The sequence below is a fragment of the Euleptes europaea genome, chromosome 11, assembly GCF_029931775.1.
Source record: "Euleptes europaea isolate rEulEur1 chromosome 11, rEulEur1.hap1, whole genome shotgun sequence".
Taxonomy (NCBI): Eukaryota; Metazoa; Chordata; class Lepidosauria; order Squamata; family Sphaerodactylidae; genus Euleptes; species Euleptes europaea.
The window spans coordinates 68089575-68112391 of NC_079322.1; the positions used below are offsets into that span (position 1 = coordinate 68089575).

A 22817-nucleotide genomic window follows, 5' to 3' on the forward strand; every position below is an offset into this window, starting at 1 on the left:
TAAAAGGCAATAAGAGAAAATTAAAATGGAATATTGTGGACTAGGATATTCAGTGGGATGTAAGGGTCTCAATAGCTTTAACATCTAACGAGATTTCTTAAGAATGTCAGCCTGCCATTCAGCAAAGTAGCTAAATACCTCAGAGTAAGGCTCAAGTAGACATGACTGCATCCTTATGTCTACCACAGAGTTGCTGCAACTATTTTAAACTGATCTAGAAATGCTGTGAGGTTCTGATCCTGATTAGGCCCACAGCAGGGTAGGCGGAAGTGCTCATGTCCACCCCCACTTGCCTTTCCAAATGCCGAAACAGCTGCCAGTTGAGCACTTGAAAAGGCACCTGGGGGGGGGGGATAAGTGCACCTCAGCTTGCTGTGCTGCTTGCTGATCGTGATCAGGCCCTCATGGCAATTTTAGATCACTTTAAAATGGTGGCGGCATAGGGTTGCCAACCTCCAGGTTCTAGCTGGAGATCTCCTGCTATTACAACTGATTTCCAGCCGATAGAGATCAGTTCACCTGGAGAAAATGGCTGCCTTGGCAATTGGACTCTATGTCATTGAAGTCCCTCCCCTCCCCCAACCCCACTCTCCTCAGGCTCCGCCCCAAATACCTTCCACTATGGCGAAGAGGGACCTGGCAACCCTATGGTGGCAGCCCCATGGCACACTAAAGGATGCTGTCATGTCTAGTTTGGCCCTTAGAATGCTGGAATCAGAGAACTGAAAGGAGTCTGGAGATCATCTGTAAGTAGGGTTGCCAACCTCCAGGTACTAACTGGAGATCTGCTTTACAACTGATCTCCAGCAGATAGAGATCAGTTCACTTTGGCAATTGGACTCTATGGCATTGAAGTCCCTCCCCTCCCCAAACCCCACCCTCCTCAGACTCTGCCCAAAAAACCTCACGCTGGTGGCTAAGAGCTGGCAACCCTCTCTATAATGGAAGGAGGGTTTTAAAAAATTCATATGAATTGCATTATAGAATTAGATTAAAGGTGTATCTTAAACAACGGCAAACTGCATGCTGGGCATGGTGGGGGTTGCCATTCATTGTTGTCTCCCCCAGTATCTGATAATGAGGCTTATACTCCCTATGAACATGCAAGTTGCATTTTTCAACTATAGTGGCCTATAGCGACTCATAGATTTATCTTCCATGAATGTGCTGAATCCTTTAAAAACCCGTCTTGTGAGCATATTGTCTCCACTGTAGGCAGTGAGACCTACAGAGTTTAAGAGCTCTAATTTTTCAAATTCACCAAAGCGCTCATTGGGAAAGGACATGCTGCAGAGACGAGACCAGTCATTCTGAAAGTGATTGAATATAAAATATTCTTGGAAATTAGGGTTGGCCATCATTATCTGTGGTTAATGAAATCCTGTTGAGAAACATCACTAGCTAGTTGAGTCATAGAGTCTGTGATAAATGTGAGGTTTCCATTCACTCATAAAATAACAACAGAGAATAATCTGAAACATGCATTATCCAATATACTACAGATATACTACAAATTTACTATTATATACTACAAATAAAGCACTGTTACCTCCACATTGTAAATCTAGTAATCAGGTTTGCACTTGAATACATCTGATTAAAACAGAACTTATTAAAATCTGTATTTTAAATAAATTGCCATTTCTGTTTACAGTTTTACAGAACTATTATGCAGCCCTGTTGAAATTAAATATATATATTTAAAAATCATAAAATAACTTATGACTTAGCAGGCAAGATTTTATAAAATGCTCTTCTATTATATAAACTACAGCTCAAAGCAAGGACAAAGTCATGCATCTAGCTTTCATGTAGTTATAATGGAACTACATGAAGAGCTATTATTTAAAAGTAAACAACGTTAAGCTAAATTAGTGTGCTTTTTTCTGTGATGTCTTACAGTTTCAAGATAGGGAAATATTTTAGTCCAGTACAGTATGTAGTATAACTGTATTTCTGTAGCTTCAAAAGAAGAAAAGAAGGCTTACAACAGAACACTACCAGTGGAAATGCTGTACTGGAAGTCTAGAGGAAAGCAGGTTCAGATGAGATATGTAACTAAGTTAGGAAGCAGATAGGCAGCAGTCCAATATGTGGTCAGTCAAAGCAGTTGCTCAGTAAGAAAGTAAAGTACTGATGGATAATCTGACAGTAACTGAATCTGCTACACCTGAGTGAATTAGTTAGTCTGAGGAGTAGGGTTGCCAACCTCCAGGTACTAGCTGGAGATCTTCTACTATTACAACTGATCTCCAGCTGATAAGAGATCAGTTCACCTGGAGAAAATGGCCACTTTGGCAATTGGATTTTGTGACACCCCCCTCCCCAAACCGTGACTTCCTCAGGCTCCGCCCCAAAATCTCCAGGTATTTCCCAACCTGGAGCTGGCAACCCTACTGAGGAGCTTGGTCAAAACCAGAAGTTCTACAGGACCAGGTTGAATTCCTTGGGATCTAATCTCCACAGAGTTGGAAGCTGCACTTCCATCTTTTGGTGATATTGAAGAGCAACAGAGACACCAGCAGCTCCCTCCTCCGACAGATTACCACGATCGGGAGGAGAACTGTGTACCTGTATAGTTTTGCGATAGTCTCTGGTTTGAGACTACAAGCATTTTAGAATTAAGTACCTGTGATTAATAAGACTGCATAGACTGGCGGGGGTGAGACCAATGAATAATTGAAGACTCATTAGGGTTGCCAACTCCAGGTTGGGAAATACCTGGAGATTTTGGGAGTGGAGCCTGAGGAAAGGCGGGTTTGGAGAGGGGAGGGACTTCAATGCATAGAGTCCAATGATCAAAGTGGCCATTTTCTCCAGGGGAACTGATTTCTATCGCCTGGAGATCAGTTGTAATAACGGGAGATCTCCAGCCACCACCTGGAGGTTTTTGGCAACAGCAGCACGAAGGCTCACAATGATATCAGTGTTAACTATATAGCTAATTATTTACATTGTTTAATGACAAAAAATGAAAAATAAACATTGCATCATGTATCAATATAATTGTAACACAAGGTAAGTACTCTAACAATAAGTACAAGGTTAAAGGCACCACCAAAGGATTGTAACACAAGGTAAGTACTCTAACATAAGTACAAGGTTAAAGGCACCACCAAAGGAAATGAAAGGATGTCCACTATGACGTGTGGTAAAGTCCAAAAACTTAACTGAATGGTTGCAAAAAAAGGTTCAACCTGGAGGTTGGCAACCCTAAGACTCATACAGCAAATCAAGAATCTACTGGTTGTAGAAGGCAATACATGCCATCCAAAATCTAGGTTGAAGTTAAGTGATAGTCTCTGGTTTGAGACTACAAGTATTTTAGAATTAAGTACCTGTGATTAATAAGACCTCATAGACAGGCCGGGTTGAGACCAATGAATCCTTGAAGACTCATACAGCAAATCAAGAGTTTACTGGTTGTAGAAGGCAATACATGCCATCCAAAATCTAGGTTGAAGTTAAGCACCAAAATAATTATATAGATAAGAGAAAAGTGGTTCTATGAATACTTTACATATTTTAGTAAATAAAATACCTACAGCTGAAGACAGTTGACATGGGAAGATGGGAGATCTGTATTTAGACAGGAGGTGCAGAAAATAGGTAAGACACCAAGATGGTGGGTTTAAAGTATCAATCCAGTCTTCCAGACAAAGGAATTTTGAAGAACTTCCACATTTAATCTATATTTGCTGTACTACACAGTGGATTGTGGTAGACAAACATTGAGTTTGCATATAGGAAATCTAGGCTCAACTTTGGCAAAGTTTTAGAAGCATATTACTAAAATGGTTTCAGTCTTTTTTTATCTGACCTTCTGCAGAAAGGGATTATTGATGATGCAACTTCTGTATCATGGAATCTGTCATGTAGAGTTTTACAGGGCTCAGTATTGTCTCTGATACCATAGAAAAGAGCAAGAGTCCAGTAGCACCTTAAAGACTAACCAAAGTTCTGGCAGGGTATAAGCTTTCGTGAGTCACAGCTCACTTCTTCACATACCTCTGATGTTATTTATTACCTATGCAAGACCCCTGACTTATGCTCATCCAAAGCTTTGGAATGGATTTTCATCAATATGCTGACACCCAGTTATATATCACATTAAATAAATCTCCTTCTGCCTGCTCTTATTTCCTACCCTGTTCAGACGTCTGGCAAACAGCCTGGATTTTGCTGTGTGGGACATTGTAAAGACAGAGGCTTAAGTAATTTCTGCTGTCACCAGAGCACAATTTCCTCACCTCTACCCTCCTACTGCAGCCTAAAATTTTCCCCAAATTCTGTTCCTGAGGGGAATCTGAAGATCTAGCCAGAGAGAGGATTTGGCAAACCTCTTCCCCATTTGTGGATTCCTCCAGTGGATTCAAACCATACCAAATAGACCTATCTTTTCAAAGACAGTTCTTATAAATGACATACAAGCAATGTAAATGTGTCTTATATAAGTTACTTTTTAGAGCATATATGTATGTTAATACTTATGCAAAAGGACATTTGTGGAGCAAAGTGTGAATGATGGGTAGGCGTATGAAGAGTGCACAGAATAACAGGCTTGCTTGTGAGCAGCTTGATGGAGCAAACCTGTTACAAAATAATATACTGTTGACAATCTGGAGATGGTGCCATCTCTTCTCCATTACTTACAACTGAAATTAGCAATATATGCATTTCGATTATCAGCTTGTCCTCATTTAAGTGCTAAAATGCTGGAATTAACAGCCCATTCCTGACCCGAAAGAACAAAAGCCCAGGAAGGGGCTGCGCTGGTGTTCATGCCCCCTGCGCCTGTGCCCATGCCACTTACACCATCCAGGGTGGCATAGATGCTGGGGGGGGGGAACCCAGATGCCATCCTCCCAGTGCTGCCATAGCAGCGCCGCCCAGGGACGCCAGCTGGGCTTTCCGCCGATGTCCTACCGGCGGAAAGCCCTGCGCCAGTGTCCTGGGAGGCCTTCCCAGGGCATGCTGGGGACGGAGCTGCCAGTAGGCAGCTTCTTGACCCCTTTCGCTCCGGGTACGCCAATTAAAAGAACAATGTTTTTCCTGGGACAAAATGCCCCATAAAAAACCCCCTTTGAAAGGCTTTTTAAAGCCTTTCAGCGGCCACGGAACAGCTTTGGAAGCGCTGTGCCGGTGCCTTGGCCATACTGTCCCCGGCTGCCGAAGGCTCAGGAATGGGCTGTAAGTCTGATTTAGGCATAATGCTGGTGGGATGAAAGAACACTTATGTGACTTTGCATGCTCATGCTGCTTCATTTCATTTGGGCTGCTATGCATGCAGAACAGTTACTTGTGCAATGTTAGTACACTAGTGAAACACCTAGGGTTGGCAGGTCCCTCTTTGCCTCCGGTGGGAGGTTTTGGGGGCAGAGCCTGAGGAGGGTGGGATTTGGGGAGGGGAAGGACTTCAATGCCATAGAGTCCAATTGCCAAAGTGGCCATTTTCTCCAGGTGATCTGATTTCTATCGGCTGGAGATCAGTTGTAATAGCAGGAGATTTCCAGTGACTACCTGGAGGTTGGCAACCCTAGTAACACCTGCCCGGGCTAAAGAGTGCTAACATCACCCCTGTACAAAGGGACTGCTCTTGTTGCCCTACAGAGAGAGCAGAAGGTTGTGGAGCATGAGCAGTTAGTAAAGTTACTTCTGTATTATCAGCTGCAAGCACCCCCCTGCCCCCCCATCAATTTGGCTAGCAGCAGGAGCTTGGGAAGGGACCTCAGGAAGGTGTAATTTCAGAGGATAGCTGTGTTTTAAGAATTTGTGACAAATCCTCCTTTCTTCCTATCCCCCAGGAAGAAGATATCAGGGCACATTTGAGGTTCTATTTCAAATGCAACTTTAAGCTCATTCTTTCTGTATCTATACCCTTACAAATTCACAGTTAAGGAATAGTTTTGCTTCATCTCCCTTCCAGAGCCATAACTAGCTAATTTTGCGCCCAAGGTAACAATGTGAAATTGTGCCCCCTGTACTTTCATTGTAGTTATTTTGATAAAAAGATAAATACATAAATAACCAGAGTAATAATAACACAACGTTTATTTTAGTTGTCGTGTACTTTTTCTGCACTCCTCAGCATTGTGTGCTTGACTTGCCCTTGTTACAGCTCTGCTCCCTTCCCACTCTGAAAAAAGATAGCAGATCCTCAGATTACCCTTTTTTTGTTTTTCACTTTTAATCATGCTACATTATTTATTTTATTTTAAAATCTTTCTGCCATATATGATTCTCAAAATGATTTACAAATCCATCAAAATACAATGAATTAACATACACACACAATGCAAACAGTTTTCAGTGTCCTTTCCCCAGTCCTCATGGGTCTTCTACCTCTGCTGCTTTATTTATGTAATTGTTTAATTCTTTTATATCCCACCTTTCTTCCCAATGGGGACCCAAATAGGTTTACATCATTCCCCACTCTTCGGTCTTCACAACAACCCTGTCAGGTAGATTAGGCTGACAGAATGTGACTGGCCCAAGGTCTCCCAGCAAGCTTCCATGGCATTAGTAGGAATTTGAACCCAGATCTCCCAACTTCTACTCCAAGGCCTTTTATGCAGGGACGTTTCCACATGGTCATCCCTGCTGACTGCTTCAGGGCTTCCTTCAGGGAGCACAAGGCGACCTCTGATGGGCGGATAAGGCATGCATAATCAAAAGGAAGCCCCGAAGCAGTCGGCGGGGGTGACTGCAGGGAAATGTCCTTGCATAAAAGGCCCAACATTCTTAACCACTACACCACACTGTCTTTGACTGTTGTTCCCTTTCAGAGTATAGTAGCCATGAGAAATAATATGCCTTCCTCTAGAAATAGGTAGCGATGCTTATAGTAAACTGCCAGACATTGCTAGTCTCTGTGTGCATGGGCTTCTTCCTCTCTGCAGGCATGATGGAGACGTGCGTGGTTGCTGTATCCGCTTCCTTAACACATGAAGCTGCCTTATACTGAATCAGAACCTTGGTCCATCAAAGTCAGTATTGTCTACTCAGACCGGCAGCAGCTCTCCAGGGTCTCAGGTAGAGGTCTTTCACATCACCTACTTTCCTGGTCCCTTTAACTGGAGATGCCGGGGATTGAACCTGAGACCTTCTGCATGCCAAGTAGATGTTCTACCACTGAGCCACAGCCCCTTCCTTTCAGCACTGGTAGTTAGCAACTAGAGGGAGAGCATTGTGTGCTGAAGTTGGTTCTAGGCGTGAAAAAATTGTGCCTGACTGCTTGCTCCCTGTCAGTCACACATAGTAATCTAATTTTCCTTTAACCTGTTACTTATTAAAAAGGATTAAAACAAACTAGAAATTTTAAATGAAATAACCCACCACAATTATGTATTGAATTATTCTGTTTTGTCTCAGAAAGCCTCACAATGAGATGCTGCAACGCTGTGGCTCCTGTCACATTTCTCAGGCATGGTTGATTTTGTTGTTGTGGTTGAGGAGAATCCTTACAGTAGTTGCTGGAATTGCGAAGTTGATATCAGGCAAAGGATGAATTAGAAAATGCAGAAAACAACAGATGGGTTTTATACATAAAATGTAGCAGTACAAGGAGAGCATCCAAAAGCAAAGTTGGAGGAGGGGGGAAAGCTTTTGTATAAGAATTCTACCCTTCCTTAAGTCAGGTAATAATTTAGAGTTTTGCAAAATGATGTTCTACATCAGGGGTGTCAAACAGGGCCAGATCCGGCCCCTTGAGAGCTCTTATCCGGCCTGTGAGCCAGCCGAGGCAGCCACCCCCACTCTCAGTTTGGGCTGGCAAGGCATGACCCAGCCCGACCAAGTGACATTTATATCATATCCGGCCCTCGTGCCAAATGAATTTGACACTCCTGGTCTACATTTTTTTGGCATTTAAAAGTCATAGGTATGGAAAGAGGAGAGTAGATGTGGCTGTGGTTCATGATGCATCTGAGCAAAGGCGAACAGCCGAACCCAAAAAAGTTCGGCTTTTTCAGGAATCGCCTACTCGGCTTCAGGGAGATCCCCAGGTTTTGGTATTCGGTAAAACCGAAACCCACATATTGCCGAAATGGCTAATTTCAGGTTTATTTTTGGTTCAGGTATATCGATGTGCACAACCCTACTAACTACTATGGAACAGTGGTATATCATATCAGGTCTTGAGTACATATGACTCTTCTTGGCATAACAGCATTAAATATTTAAAAAAACAACAGCAAACAAATCTATTATTTGCCCTAAGAGCACTTTTAAGTATCTAAAGAAGAAGAGTTGGCTTTATACCCCTCTTTTTTTACCTTTAGGGAATCTCAAAGCAGCTTACAATCACATTCCCACAACAGACACCTTGTGAGATAGGTGGGGCTGAGAGAGTTCTGAGAGAACTGTGACTACCCCAAGGTCACCCAGCAGGTTTCGTGTGTAGGAATGGGGAAACAAACTTGGTTCACTAGATTAGTATCTGCCACTCATGTGGAGGAGTAGGGAATCAAACCCGGTTTTCCAGATTAAAGTCTGCTGCTCTGAGCCACTACACCACGCTGGCAAAGATAACTATCCTTTTCTCAGAGTCAGATTTAGTTAAATAACTTGGTGTGGAAATAATGGTTTTGTTTGCATATACTCGGAAGCTAAGCATGGTTGGCCCTGATTAGTACTTGGATGGGAGACCACCAAGGAAGCCCAGGGTTGCTATGCAGAGGCAAGCAATGGCAAACCACCTCCGAATGTCTCTTGCCTTGAAAGCCCAGTGGGGTTGCCATATATCAGCTGTGACTTGATGGCACTTTTCACCACCACCATGGTTAAAATGATTGTTTAAGAGCTCAAAGGGAATGGGTTGGGTCTGGAGTAAATTTTCTCTTAACAGAAGCCACTTCTGTCAGCAGAACAGAACTTTTGTACCTTTCACTGCAACCCACTTCACTCCTCAACACTTTTTCCTGGGGGAGATGGGGCCGTTTTGGGGCTCATTTGGACTGCAGTAGGATGGGGGACCAAAAAAAATATAATGTTCTGTTGACAGAAGTGCCTTTTGTTAATGGAACCAAACTTTGGATCCAATCCAAGGACACTCTACTACTTTCAAGGCTCAGCCTTTGCAGATTTTTCTGTCTCATTTCCAAAGCGTGTTTGTGTTGGTTTGTATTAATTAGATTTGCACCTTCTTACACTTCTGGAAACATATTTAAATAATTTCAGCTCTGAGCATGCAACAACATATTGAACTGTGCAGAACCTTTACAAGTACTCCATCTTAGACACCAATCAGGAGACTCTCACCCCTGCTAACTGGGGTGGAAGGGCAACACATACCACACAGGTAAGCAAGAGAGGGTAAAGTTCCTACTTTAAACTGGGCTGCAACTAGGTTTGCCAACTTCCAGGTGGTAGCTGGAGATCTCCCACTATTACAGTTGATCTCCAGGCGACAGAGATCAGTTCACCTGGATAAAATAGCCACTTTGGAAGGTGGACTCTATGGGAGGGACTTCAATGCCATAGAGTCCAGTGGCCAAAGCTGCCATTTTCTCCAGGTGAACTGATCTCTATCTGCTGGAGATCAGTTGTAATAGCGGGAGATCTCCTGCTACTACCTGGAGGTTGGTAACTTTATCTGTGTCTGTCTACCAGCCCCTCTAATCTGTGCTGTTGGTTTCCAAACAGCCGTGATGTCTTTGCCAGATCAAAGGCCCAAGGAGCAGCCCCAACTGACAGTGTAGACACAGGCCTAATGCAGATCCCCACCAGGGAGTGGTGAGTGTTGGGTCACTGGGTCAGTCTTCCATATGGGAACTCTCACATTAGGGTGGGACCCAGCAGGAGTACCATGTGCAGACCTTTGGAGCCCCCTTGCTCTTTGCAGTTGCTGTGGAACATTACTCATTAGTGTCCTTCTGTCTCTTTGGACTCTTTGCAGGCAGCAGTCCAAGAAGGAGAGAGGCTAGGGAGGACTCCATTCCCAGTACAGTGCCAACCATCTGCTGAGTCTACAGCACAAACTAACGGCTCCAGAGTCCAGTGTGCACCTGTTTGTTCTGTTGGAGCATGCCAACTCCCTTGTTCTTTCCTGGCTCTTGCACCATTATATGTTGTTTGACAGTTCTCTGACCAGCACAGTTGTCCCTGTCGTGGGTGTGCAGTGTGTGGGACAGCTCTGCCTGGTGTGTCAGTGCAGCTTGCAAAGGCACAAGAGCCACCGGAACAATGGTGTTGGTAACGTCATTCATCTGACTTAATTTCAGTATCCTGGAAATTGTTCAATAAATGTGTGGCTTACTGTACAACTGTGTCTTTGTTTGATTGGGTTTTGGTTGCCCCCCTGGCTTGTCACTGGCCTCAGGTGTCTTCAGAAAGCAGCTCACACTGGGAGAGGGGGCTGAGGTGATGGCCAATGTGTATGCTGTGGCAAGTAGGATGGGACAGGTCTCCAGGTTGCATACTTTCCCCCGGATCACTGCTGGAGTCTGATAAGTTTGGTCTCAAGAATTGTCACCATGGTAGCCATATGTAGGGTTGCCAGGTCGCTTAGATTGGCAGGCAGTTGCCCGCCAATCCCACGTCCGGCTTGGAAGCAGGTAAAAGGCCCATTGCGATGTGGCGCCTCTGGGCATAAACAAAGTGATGCAATTGCATCGGTGCAGCGACGTGCAAGCGATCCCTACCCTGCCTCAGCTCTGCCCCAGAAACCTCCCGCCGGAGCCAAGGGGGGACCTGGCAACCCTAGCCATACTCTTTATTGTCTTAAAGAAACAGGGGACCATATTATAGGAAGCTGTGTTGATCAATTAGAACAATTCAAAAACACAAGTAATGTAATGCCTTATGTTAGGATCAACCCAAAATGTCATAAGAGGGAACTCCATGTTTTGAATTGCAACAAAATTCATAGTGCCACCTAGTGACTGAATCATAGAATATTTATGCGCAGAGTTGACCATTCTATACCTTTATAAGGAGGAGAGTCAAAAATGATTTCAGAGTAAAATGTTTAATGGAGTCTCCTATCAAAACAAATCACTAATGTTTTCTTCAAAGGTCAAAAGAAACTGAGTATACCCAGCACTATTAACATATCTGTTTGTAGAAAAAGCAGCAAATAGCTATGAATTTTAACTAGAGACTATAGCAGGACAGCTGTAAACCACAACATTAGTACATAAAACCGAATGTTGAGATATTCCCTACAGGATCCTGCAAACTGTTTGTTAAACTCTCCCATAATTTAATAAATTACCTGTGATAGGCCTGTTCTACTAACTGAGGGGACCTGCACAGCTTCTTATGATTTTGGGAACCAGGTTTGTTTTGAACTGTAAACCTTTCCCCCCAGTGACAAGATGTTCTTAGGGTAGCAAGTGTAAAGGCTTTGGGTTCACTGCCATGAGGTAGGTGAGCAATATGAAAACAGAGATCACGGAGGTAGGAAATGTATTTAAATACCAGAGAAAATTTATTTATTTACAGGTTTTAAAGAAAAGACCAGCAGCACATGTCTCCTGGTAGTCAAAGAAGAAACCTGACTGAGGCATATAAGTTTAAACTAGTTATGGTTTCAGAGACTGGTCTGAATTCTCTTTAATGTTTACAGGTAGAAATAGGCTTTCACTGACGAGCCACTAGGCTAGATCCTTTCACACACACAGGATTCCACCCACACCAACCTGCCCTTTCCCAAGAGTCAGACTAAATGGTACAAGGTCTGCTCATAACCAGAGGCAGGCCTAACAATCGAGTACCGTACTTTCCCTGAGGTAGAGCTAAGCTACTCGGCCATACAATCAGGCAGAGCTACCCTTCCAACTGTCTGCTCTTTTGCTGAGGCAGACCCAAACTATCGCTGCACTCTCCCTGAGGCAGATCTGGACTAAACTCTTGCTGTACTTCCCTCCAGCATCCTATCCCCCCCCCCCGAAAGGTGGTTGGATGCTGGAGCTTTGTATAGGTTCAGCTGAATGGTTGTTTTCCCCTTCAGAGCAGGACAGCCTCCTGTCTGTTACAATATCTTATGTAGGGTTGCAAACCACCAGGTACTAGCTGGAGATCTCGTGCTATTATAACTGATCTCCAGCCGATAGAGATCAGTTCACCTGGAGAAAATGGTCGCTTTGGCAATTGGACTCTATGGCATTGAAGTCCCTCCCCAAACCCCACCCGCCACCCCAAAAACCTCCCACCTGTGGCGAAGAGGGACCTGGGAACCCTAATCATATGTGACATTTTAAATAAAGTGACCTTTAAAGGAAAAAATGACTTACCTTCTAAATAACTCTTGTACTTAGTTCAGTGTACTTTTTGATTATGCAGGTAAAAATATGGGTGTGAGCTGAGAACTTCATAATGTAATACGTCACTGAAGAAAATTGTATTTGGTTTTGTGTCTGGAATACTTAGTTTCACAAAAGTCTCTCTCTACTTTTCTAAAAACAGGCACAAGCCTAAAGCTTTAACTAATGTTTGGAAATTCTTTGCAACTCAAATTATCTACAGCTTCAGATTATCAAAAATTCATTGCATATCCTCAAGTTGATAGTAACTCCTGTGTAAGCAGCACTCTTGTTTATTATAACTCCTCTGTGACTGCTGCTGAAGAATTCTTGCTGTTGCTTTCACAAAATAGATTTATATCTTGAATTGTTGTTGAGTAAAAGTAAGGTGCGTGTATATGTTTAAACACAATCGCTTGTGCTCATTGTCAGATAGATCCAAAATAGAGGGTTTTCCAATTCGTGTTAAAACAAATATAACCTATTTCCCTCTTCATGGCTCAAGCACAAGTCCTTTCATTTTTTTTAAATACTGTCAGATGTTAACGAACTGTGCATGTTTCTGGTCTTTCCCCCTTCCCTCTTCCCCTAGCAAGGGCTTTCTGCTTCACTCTTGCCCACCTGGGGCTATTGCTCTCCTTATATCATTATTGATTGCATCACACATCCAGATCCCAGCTAAGTCATGTTCACCTGTATGAAGCTGTTGAGCTGAAAGGGTAATCCAACTCCAGCATCTCCGTGCAGATTGGAAATGAGATGCAATCAATCTCCTGGAAGCCTTTCAAGGTACATGAATATTGCATTTAGAATGTGTGCTCTTGCTGGGCCCCGTGCAAGGGTTTAGTCAGGCTCAGGCACAGAGGTAAGGAATCTTATTAACTGTCAAATGAAAATTCATCCCTATGATACTTTCCCCCTCGAACTCAGCAAAACAGGGTTATCTTGAGCACACTGTTCACGTACCTATTCTCTTAGGATATATTACACAATCATGGATGCCCGAGGTTGTTTCAGAGGCTTGTTTATATGAAATACATTCTGTCCTTGTCCAAGGGCAATTAAAACTGTATTAAACTCAACACTAGCCACCAAAAAGACAGCCGAAATAAAAGATGCACAAGCTGTGGCAAATATCTGGGTAAATAACATTGCTGTGGAACAACAAAAGAGAACACATTCCATTTGAATTTGGTGGTCAGTCTAACAAGAAGTATTTGGCGTGGTGGGTGGTGGATTTTTGAAGTAGGGCGTAATATATATTTCTATATGTATAACAACGTATGTGTAACAGAATTGTACGCTCTATCTATGTTTGTATTATTTTTTGTCTTTTTATTTTACTATTATTATTTTTTTTATTTTTTTTGGATTTATTATAAAAATCAATAAAAAAATTATATATAAAAAAAACAAGAAGTATTTGTAAACCCGTGGAAAGTTTAAGCAGTTGTTTAATATACTCTTATTGATCCACAAATCGAGACTGGTGGCCCTGTTTTTACCCTAACTTTAGAGGCAGCCCCCTGAATCCTTATCAACCATCTTTGTTTGTATAACTAGGAAATTAGTATTTATTCATACACAGATCACTGGCATGCCACTAACTGATTGTTTTGAATTGGGATCACTTCCCATGTCTGCATACTTGATGATTCAGTAATAAGTCAGTACCTAATTATTCAGGAACTTTTCAGCTTTATTCAGTCTTCAAGTTGCCAGGTCCCTCTTCGCCACCAGCGGGAGGTTTTTGGGGCAGAGCCTGAGGAGGGCGGGATTTGTTTAGGGGAGGGACTTCAAAGCCATAGAGTCCAATTGCCAAAGCAGCCATTTTCAGCAGGTGAACTGATCTCTATTAGCTCGAGATCAGTTGTAATAGCAGGAGATCTCCAGCTATTACCTGGAGGTTGAGCAATCAAAAGATACACCACCACACTATTACACACAGTCAGGAAATTAGTATCGAGTCGGCTAGTTAATTTCAAGTCAATCACAGACACAAAGTACTCCAAAACTTAACAATTTATCACATAGGTGCAAAAGTGCAAATGTGCAGTGAAAGACTTACAACTTACAACATACAATTCTATATACAATCCTATGTTCTCAGTCCTATAAGGTAACAATCTCCACAATTTTCTCTTGAGTAATCTTCACAAAGGTAACTGGAGAGCAAAATTCAGAAAGTTCCATGAGGGTAAGGTTTCAATAGTATTTCTAGAAGAATGAAGAGGGGGACGATCGTTTCAGTTCTTCTTCAGCCCCTTTACAGTTTAATTCAATTGTATATGTTCACAACTTATCTCCATTTTTCCATTCAGGATAAAGCTGCAGCCACGTACTGTATATCATTTCACATACGTGGTTGCTCAGATGCTGTTATCTGTTCCCAAAAGGATACAAATTTGTATCCTTTTGGGAACAGATAACAGCATCTGAGCAACCACGTATGTGAAATGATATACCCTGGGTGGGAACTTTGAAAAAATATATACAGTACGAGCTTATTCTGAGTTTATTGTGCTGTTTCTTTAAGTACCTAGAGGTTGGCAACCCTAGTTAATTACTAGATTGTGTAGACTGATGTAAGTTACTAAACTGTTATAGCAAGTAAGAACTTAGTTTGCTGCTTGTTTACAGAATGTGTTATATATGTTATGAATATCAAAATCTTGGTAAAGCGTGGACATTTACTAATCATTAATCATGTAGATTTTAAAACTCTAATGAGAGTACCAGCAGATTGCTACCATAAATTCTTAATATTGCTTGGGCTTTCAATCCAGTTTTATCTTTACGATCATCTGATAACAATCTACTGGTGGTCCCTGGGCCTAAGAGTGTGCTGCTGTCCTTGATGAGAGCCAGGGCTTTCTTGGCCCTAGCATAGCCTGGTGGAATGCTCTGCCCAGTGACATCAGGGCCCTGTGGGACCTTAAAGAGTTCCGCAGGGCCTGCAAGACAGAGCTATTCCACCAGGCCTATAGCAGAGGGCAGCCATGAGTATCATCTTTGCTGGCCTCCCTACCCCCCTCTTTTCCACCCTACTCTGGTTTTGATTAGTGGTATAAGTTACAAATTTTAATGTTTTTTAAATTACTATTAGTATTATGCAACTGTGTGATTATTTGATTTTAAACTGATGTTACCCGCCCTGAGCCAGCTTGCTGGGGAGGGCGGGTTATAAATATGAAATAAATAAATATGAAATAAATAAAGCAGCTTACAATCACCTTCCCCTTCCTACAACAGACACCTTGTGAGGTAGGTGGGGCTGAGAGATTTCAGATAGAACTGTGACTGGCCCAAGGTCACTCATGATGAAGTATAAATGCATATGATGAGTGTAAATGCATATGACAGGGAGGATGGTGGTCCGTTCCAACTCTGTGATTCTATGATTTTGTTTTGCTCTACTGCTATTTAACCGGACTCTCCTTGATTTGACTTTCTAAGTTTTGGAGATGCCAATCAAATTTACACAATTTCTGAGCTTGGCTGCAGGGAGAAATTTCTTGCATGAAAATGGGTTCCTGTTTAATAGACTCAATAGCAAGAGACAAGAGTCCGATAAGGATCACTGCCTGGAGCCTGTCTATATCTCTGTCACTCAACTAAGCAGACGTTGCTAAGAATTCCCTGAAATTGCACTAGTCCACTTAACAACATCATTTATCTCTGATACAAGATTAAAGACCTATGCGGTCCACTGTAAAATAAAGATTAACGAATGCTGAAATTTCTGTTTTACTGAAGTCTTCTTTAGAGCCTACAGAAGCATATTTTTTCCTTCCTAAATTCCTTATTATTTGAGATTTCTTTGAATGTCACACTATTCAATAAATTGTAGTTTCTGCTTGACAAATTTAGCAATCTAAATTTTGTAAAAAAACTAACTACCTGTTAGAGCCAGCGTGGTGTAGTGGTTAAGAGAGGCGGTTTGGAGTGGTGGACTTTGATCTGGAGAACCGAGTTTGATTCCCCACTCCTCCACATGAAGCCAGCTGGGTGATCTTGGGCTAGTCACACTCTCTCAGCCTCACCTACCTCACAGGGTGTCTGTTGTGGGGAGGCGAAGGGAAGGTGATTGTAAGCCGATTTGATTCTTCCTTAAGTGAAAGAAAGTTGGCATATAAAAACCTCTTCTTCTTCTTCTTCTTCTTCTTCTTCTTCTTCTTCTTCTTCTTCTTCTTCTTCTTCTTCTTCGTGCAACATGAATTCGTTGTCTAAATGACTCTACAATAGGCTTGCCAACCTCCAGTTGGGGCCTGGGTATCTCCTTCAATTACAATGATATCCAGAGATCAATCCCCCTAGAAAAAAATGGCTGCTTTGGGGAGAGGACTATATGGCATTATACCCCACTGAAGTCCCTCCCCTCCCCAAGCCCCACCCCCAAATAGTGTTGACAGGTGTCTGGAAACTGTGGGGGACCTCCCATTGGCAACCCCCACTTGCCACTGCCTCTGTTGGCTGGTGGGAGAAAAATTAATTTAAAATTGCTGTCAAAGTGATGTCATGCTGTTGCACTGACAGCCCCCCCCCATCTCCGCCCCATTTTCTGCTGGGTGTCAGCCATTGATTAGCAACCCGACCCCCAAATCTCTAGGAATTTCCCAACCTGCTATTGGCAACCCTATTCGGAAAGCAATTTTTTTTCTACTATGAAAAAACAAACGTACGCATATTTATTAATCAATAAAAATGTTACTCAAGAAAGATTTCTTTAATATTGTGATAGCTCTTGTAATTGTGAAGACAGCACAGCAAACTGACATTTCTGTTCTTAAATATAAACTATTTATTTATTTATTTTAAAAAAGGACATATTCTAAGATCCAGGGCAAACTTAGAAATAACATTCACGTCAATTTCCAACTGGGCTCAGCTCACTCCTGAGTCCTTCAAATTGTTTTAGTCAACTGGCTACCATAGGGCATAGTTTTATCTGCTGGCTCACAGGGTTGCAAGTGCTGAGAAACTACCTTAGAGCAATTGTTTAAAATGTAGTAAGACTAGGGTTGCCAGGTCCTTCTTCGCTACCGGTGAAAGGTTTTTGGGGCAGAGATTGAGGAGGGCGGGGTTTGGGGAGGGGAGGGACTTCAATGCCATAGAGTCCAATTGCCAAAGTGGCCATTTTCTCCAGGGGACCTGATCTCTATTGGCTGGAGATCAGTTGTAATAGCAGATCTCCAGCTCGTACCTGGAGGTTGGTAACCCTAAGTAAGACCCAACAGCAGTTCTACATGTAACAAACTTGCTTCACGGTTTGAGCATCCCAAAGAAGACCGAGTGGCTTTTAATACAATCTTGATGTTGGAAATGTTTTTGGGAAAACAATTTTGTATGGCTTATTCTTTGGAAGCTAGGCAACCCTTTAATTTGTTTCACAGGAAGTTAAGTGGAAAGGATTGGTTTGGTAGAAGATAGAATATGTGTTTTTAATCTGTGAAGTGAATAATGATTCTGTGTGATGATACTATTTTGCCATTCAGTAATGATTTATTACTGTCATTAACATTAGTAGGTAGTTGATATTTAAAATGAAATATGTTTCTTCATGTTACAGCAAATAATAACAAAAACAAATTGGCGTTTAAATTAGCATTTTGACTGTTGGGTGAAGCTTGCCTAGCACTGAGCTTCAGTAACCTCCAGTGAAATATCACATATTTTTCAAGGAGATTTGGAGGTCCTTTAAATCTGTATCAGAGTTTGCCATACACAAATTTATTAATTTGCTATTCGAGTCATAGATCCTCTGGTTTAATTGCATCAGATGCCTCATTCTAATCAGCATGTAATTGCCTACCTCTGTTGAAACACGGAAAATAAGGCATTATGTAATCAATTTTTTCCTGTGTACCTATTCTTGACGAGTGCATCTTAAGTTATAATGCAAAAGAAAATGAACAAAATTAAAATACCTGGGAAGCTGGGTGACCTTAAGTAATTGGGGGTCTAAACCATTCCCCACAAGGCAGTAATGTAACATTGCTGAGCTCCAAGGATAAAGAAGTATCTTCCTCTCATCTAGTTTTGAACCTTGGTAAACTACCAGAGCAAACCTGAGCGCTGCCAACTGTGCCGCAGCCGGCTGCCGGTGTAACTATGGTCTGCTCCCTGACGCATTTCTGTTAGTGAGTGGCCAGCAGGAAAAAGAGTGTGTTGCTGGTTTTCTGGAGGCCACAACTACATCAGCATCCCCAGTAACTGTGCCGTAGTGTCCCATCTAGGTGTTGTGTTTTGATGCTGGGCCATGGTGGACAGGGCAGGCAGAACCAATGGGCAGGGCAGCAGGAGTGGGTGGCTCAGCTGTGCTCACATCACAGCCGAGGGACAGGAAGGTGCAGGGCCATGGATTGAGGCTCTATTTCTGCAATACTCCCTCCTTAAAGGAACTGGGCCCTGCCATCAGTCCCTGGGCAGCTGACAAAGTTGGCAAGGGCCCCAGCAATCCCCCTCCTGCAGCGACCCCAAGCAGGCCCTTGGATAAAGCGACGCACAGGCTTCCATCACCTTGAAAGTGGCATGGGGACATGACAAGGAGAGTCTGTCCAGTGATGGGTGTCCTCTGCTCACCAGCGGGCATGTCTCCCAGCAGCCCAGCCAAGCTTCTGAAGGTGCCCCCACACCACGCCCTGGCCACCCCTACCATCAGTGGAGCAGGAGAGGGGGCATGTAGAATAGGGTTGCCAGGTCCCTCTTCGCAACCGGCAGGAGATTTTGGGGGTGGAGCCTGAAGAGGGTGGGGTTTGGGAGGGGAGGGGCTTCAATGCCATAGAGTTCAATTGCCAAAGTGGCCATTTTTCTCCAGGTGATATAATCTCTATCGGCTGGAGATCAGTTGAATTAGCAGGAGATCTCCTGCTACTACCTGGCAGTCGGCAACCCTAATGTAGAACCATCCCCCAATAGCCTCCTCAAAGGAACAGAAGTGGTCTGGGACTGGAATGACTGTCAGAATATTATACATTGGCCTACTTGAAACCCTGTTGATTTTTCATTGCTGCTATGTTATCTTTGAAAACATCCAAATTGCAAGATGTCATAGTTCCACTGTACACAGCATTGGTCAGGCCACACCTGGAGTATTGTGTGCAGTTCTGGAGGCCCCACTTCAAAAATGATGTGGACAGAATGGAGCTCTTGCCAGTTTACATAAAGACATTTTCCATGATTTGGCCACCATCACATTCTTGATTTGAGCCTAGCAAAGCAAATTGGAGTTCTATATGGACTTTAGCTTCAGGAAATCACCCTTTGGAGGCTGGGAATTCTATAGCAGGTGTTATTTCTTATATATATTTTTTCATTCAGCTTTGATTTTGTTGTTTTTATATTACTTTTATGTCTTAAACTTCTCTGCTGATGTTTAAATATTTATTTGCTAATCAGTTTTAGAATTCGAACATCAAAGAAATGACTGCCTCCAGTTTGAAATCAACAAGTGTGAAATACTGACTGTGGGCATGTTTGAGACCGTGCTGAATTTGTGTTTTCATTACATTCTAGGATGCTTATTTGAAGATGACCTTTGCAAATCTTTTGAGATCTGCATAAATGGTAAGTCTATCAATGAATGGCTCATTTTATTGACATGACCTGCTGAAACAAGGTATTTCAGTCCTTCAGCAAGGAAATTAGGTGTATTATGCCTCGAATTATGTAGCAATGGTTGTCTTCCAGATCGTGCTACTTCTGTGACAGAGCATAGAATCAGGACCTGCATCTTTCCCCCTTCTCCCTTATAGTGTTGGTACTGCTAGCATATTTATTTACTGGCGGGTTGAAATTGTACTTCTAGGGTTGCCAGCTTCCAGGTGGTGCATGGAGATCTCCCGCTATTACAACTGATCTCCAGCCGATAGAGATCAGTTCACCTGGAGAAAATGGCCACTTTGGCAATTGGACTCTATGGCATTGAAGTTCCTATCCTCTCCAAACCTTGCCTTCCTCAAGCTCCACGCTTGAAATCTCCAGGTATTTCCCAACCCAGAGCTGGCAACCCTACATTAAAGCAAGTTATTAAAATAACTTTAAATAAATTATTTTTGCAATGGACCTTTCATGAAGTATGCCTCATGGAAAGGATGGGGGGGTTGACAGCAAGAGAGGCCTTGAACAAAGGGTAACAGGACAGAGTGGGATCTGTATGTTTAGAAAAGGCCTCAAAAGACATGACACACTTCATGGACTGTCCCAGTAGTGCAAGAGAACTTAATCAGTGATGTATTATGTTAATTAAGTTTTCATTTATTTTAATATAAGCATATATTATATGACCAGATAAGATTCTAAAGTAGTAAACATTGTTTCAGAAGAAGCACACCATTAAAAAGGTGTAAAACCCCTCCCAAACCTCATCAAAACAGATGACAGCAGAGTCTCACTTACTAGGAACATAAGAAAGGCCATGCTAGATCAGATCAAGGCCCATCAGTCTGTTCACACAGAGGCCAACCAGGGGCCTCCAGAAAGCCCACAAACAAGACAACTGCAGCAGCATTATCCTGCCTGTGTTCCACAGCACTTAATGTAATAGGCATTCTCCTCTGATCCCGGAGAGAATAGGTATGCATCATGACTAGTATTCATTTTGACTAGTAGCCATGGATAGCCCTATCCTCCATGAACATGTGCACTCCCCATACTGTAGTCAGTCAGTTTATTAATATAGCGATTACCAGCAAAAGAGGAACTCCCCTCACTGTATCAAACTTTTTTTGTTGGGCCTCATATAATCTTTTATTTGCGTAAGCTGATGTGTATAGCAATAAGTGTTGAGTAACAATGTTGAAATCATTTCCATAAAGGCTATTTTTGTCCTCCATTTACATGTCCTCCATGGCTTGTGGTAGCAGTCATGCAGTGTTAATTTTCTTCCATGAACTGTTCCATTACTTTTTTGAAAAATGTATGTATAGAGTTGATTAAACAGTGGTGCATCATTTTATGTTTATGTTAATAGAAGGATTCACCAAATGAGATAGATGTCTTATAGTGTCATGTTTCTATGTTTTTTTCATTTAGAGATTGATTTCATATCCTTCAGTTCCAGGAATTAATAGAAAACTGCCTGGTACAGTTATAAACTTGAAAATTGATGTTCCGTAGTAAATATATAAATAACCCTTTTTAATGGGATTGGGAGGAGAAAGCAGGAATAAGAAAGAGCTGGTATACTTTGGTATAAGAGCATAATTCTTGGGACACTTAAAACTCTCACTCAGAAGTGTAGAAGGATCTTGTCCCAGTGATCTCTTTTCATTTTACCTGCTTGGACCAACTTGGCACTTTATTCTAGAGGCCTGTATGTGGAACACCTGACCATATCTCGCTATCAAGTGTAGGTAGAAGAAGGGAGGATTGTAGGGTTGCCAGGTCCTTCTTCGCCACCGGTGGGAGGTTTTTGGGGTGGAGCCTGAGGAGTGATGGGTTTGGGGAGGGGAGGGACTTCAATGCCATACAGTCCAATTGCCAAAGTGGCCATTTTCTCCAGGGGAACAGATCTCTATCGGCTGAAGATCAGCTGTAATAGCAGGAGATCTCCAGCTAATACCTGGAGGTCGGCAACCCTAGAGGATTGAGACAGGTTATTGGGGAGTGAAGGATGTTTTAGAAAGACATCTGTAGAAGACCTCTAAGAAGAAGCAGAATATTTTGCTGATAACTGCCCTGTCCCTACTCTCATTAAGCCACAAATACAAACATTTATGACAGCTTAGACTCACTGATTCAGTTACAGATATTTTGACTTAACTAGGCTGTGGATCAAGCTTTGATTCTGATAGTGGGGGAGCATTGCTAGAAAAATAATCATACATCCCTCTGATTTGGTAGGCACAAGCATTTTGAACATCCTCTATACTCCCTACAAATTTGCTTCTGGGCTCAGTTGAAAATGTTGGCTATAATTTTTAAAGTTTTAAATAGTTTGGAACCAGGGTGCTTAAAGGACAGTACATCCCCATGTGGGAATCTAATTATTAGGTATGTCATGATAGCATATTTATTTGAAGATAAGATTGTGACCTAAATGTTTTCTGTTTTCTCATAAGAGGTACTGTTGTAGTAAATTTTTGTAAATTCAATTTTTGTTCTGATTTATGTATAGGTGGTTTTTGTACAACTCTTTCACTTTGTTTAGTATTTGTTGCATGTTAATTTTTTGTGCTTTAGAAAAATAGTAAAGAATGTACAGACATATATGAACTATTAGTACAGAGTATGGTAATAATTATCCTCTATTCATCTCCAGATAATTCACTTTTCTGTTTTCATTGTTAATTTAACATCTTATGTTTTAGCAGCCACACTATCTGTCTTTTCTGTTGTAAATAGAGGACAGTTTTTGTATATGGAAGATGTAGTTGCTGACAGTCTTTTTTACAATATGAATCATGACAAGGCTTACATAGCCAAGATCTGATTGCAGAAATAACTCAGTGAGGCCAAGCAAGAACAGTTAATTAAATGTACTGGCTGATGCACAGTGAGTGTATCATTAAGTCAAGCCTCATTGACAACCACTAACCCTCTTGTAGGAAGACATGGTTCAATGTCTGAAATTGT

General features: G+C 42.2%; 1 protein-coding gene across 1 annotated transcript in view; it reads left to right on the forward strand.

Annotated features, from left to right (window-relative positions):
• The window catches only part of PTPRN2 (protein tyrosine phosphatase receptor type N2), a 674076-nt gene that overhangs the window by 36961 nt on the left and 614298 nt on the right, over window positions 1-22817 (forward strand). Inside the window, exon 2 of the mRNA XM_056857125.1 lies at window positions 19758-19808. Coding sequence (XP_056713103.1) covers window positions 19758-19808 — 51 coding nt within the window. The remainder of the gene's footprint in view (window positions 1-19757; window positions 19809-22817) is intronic.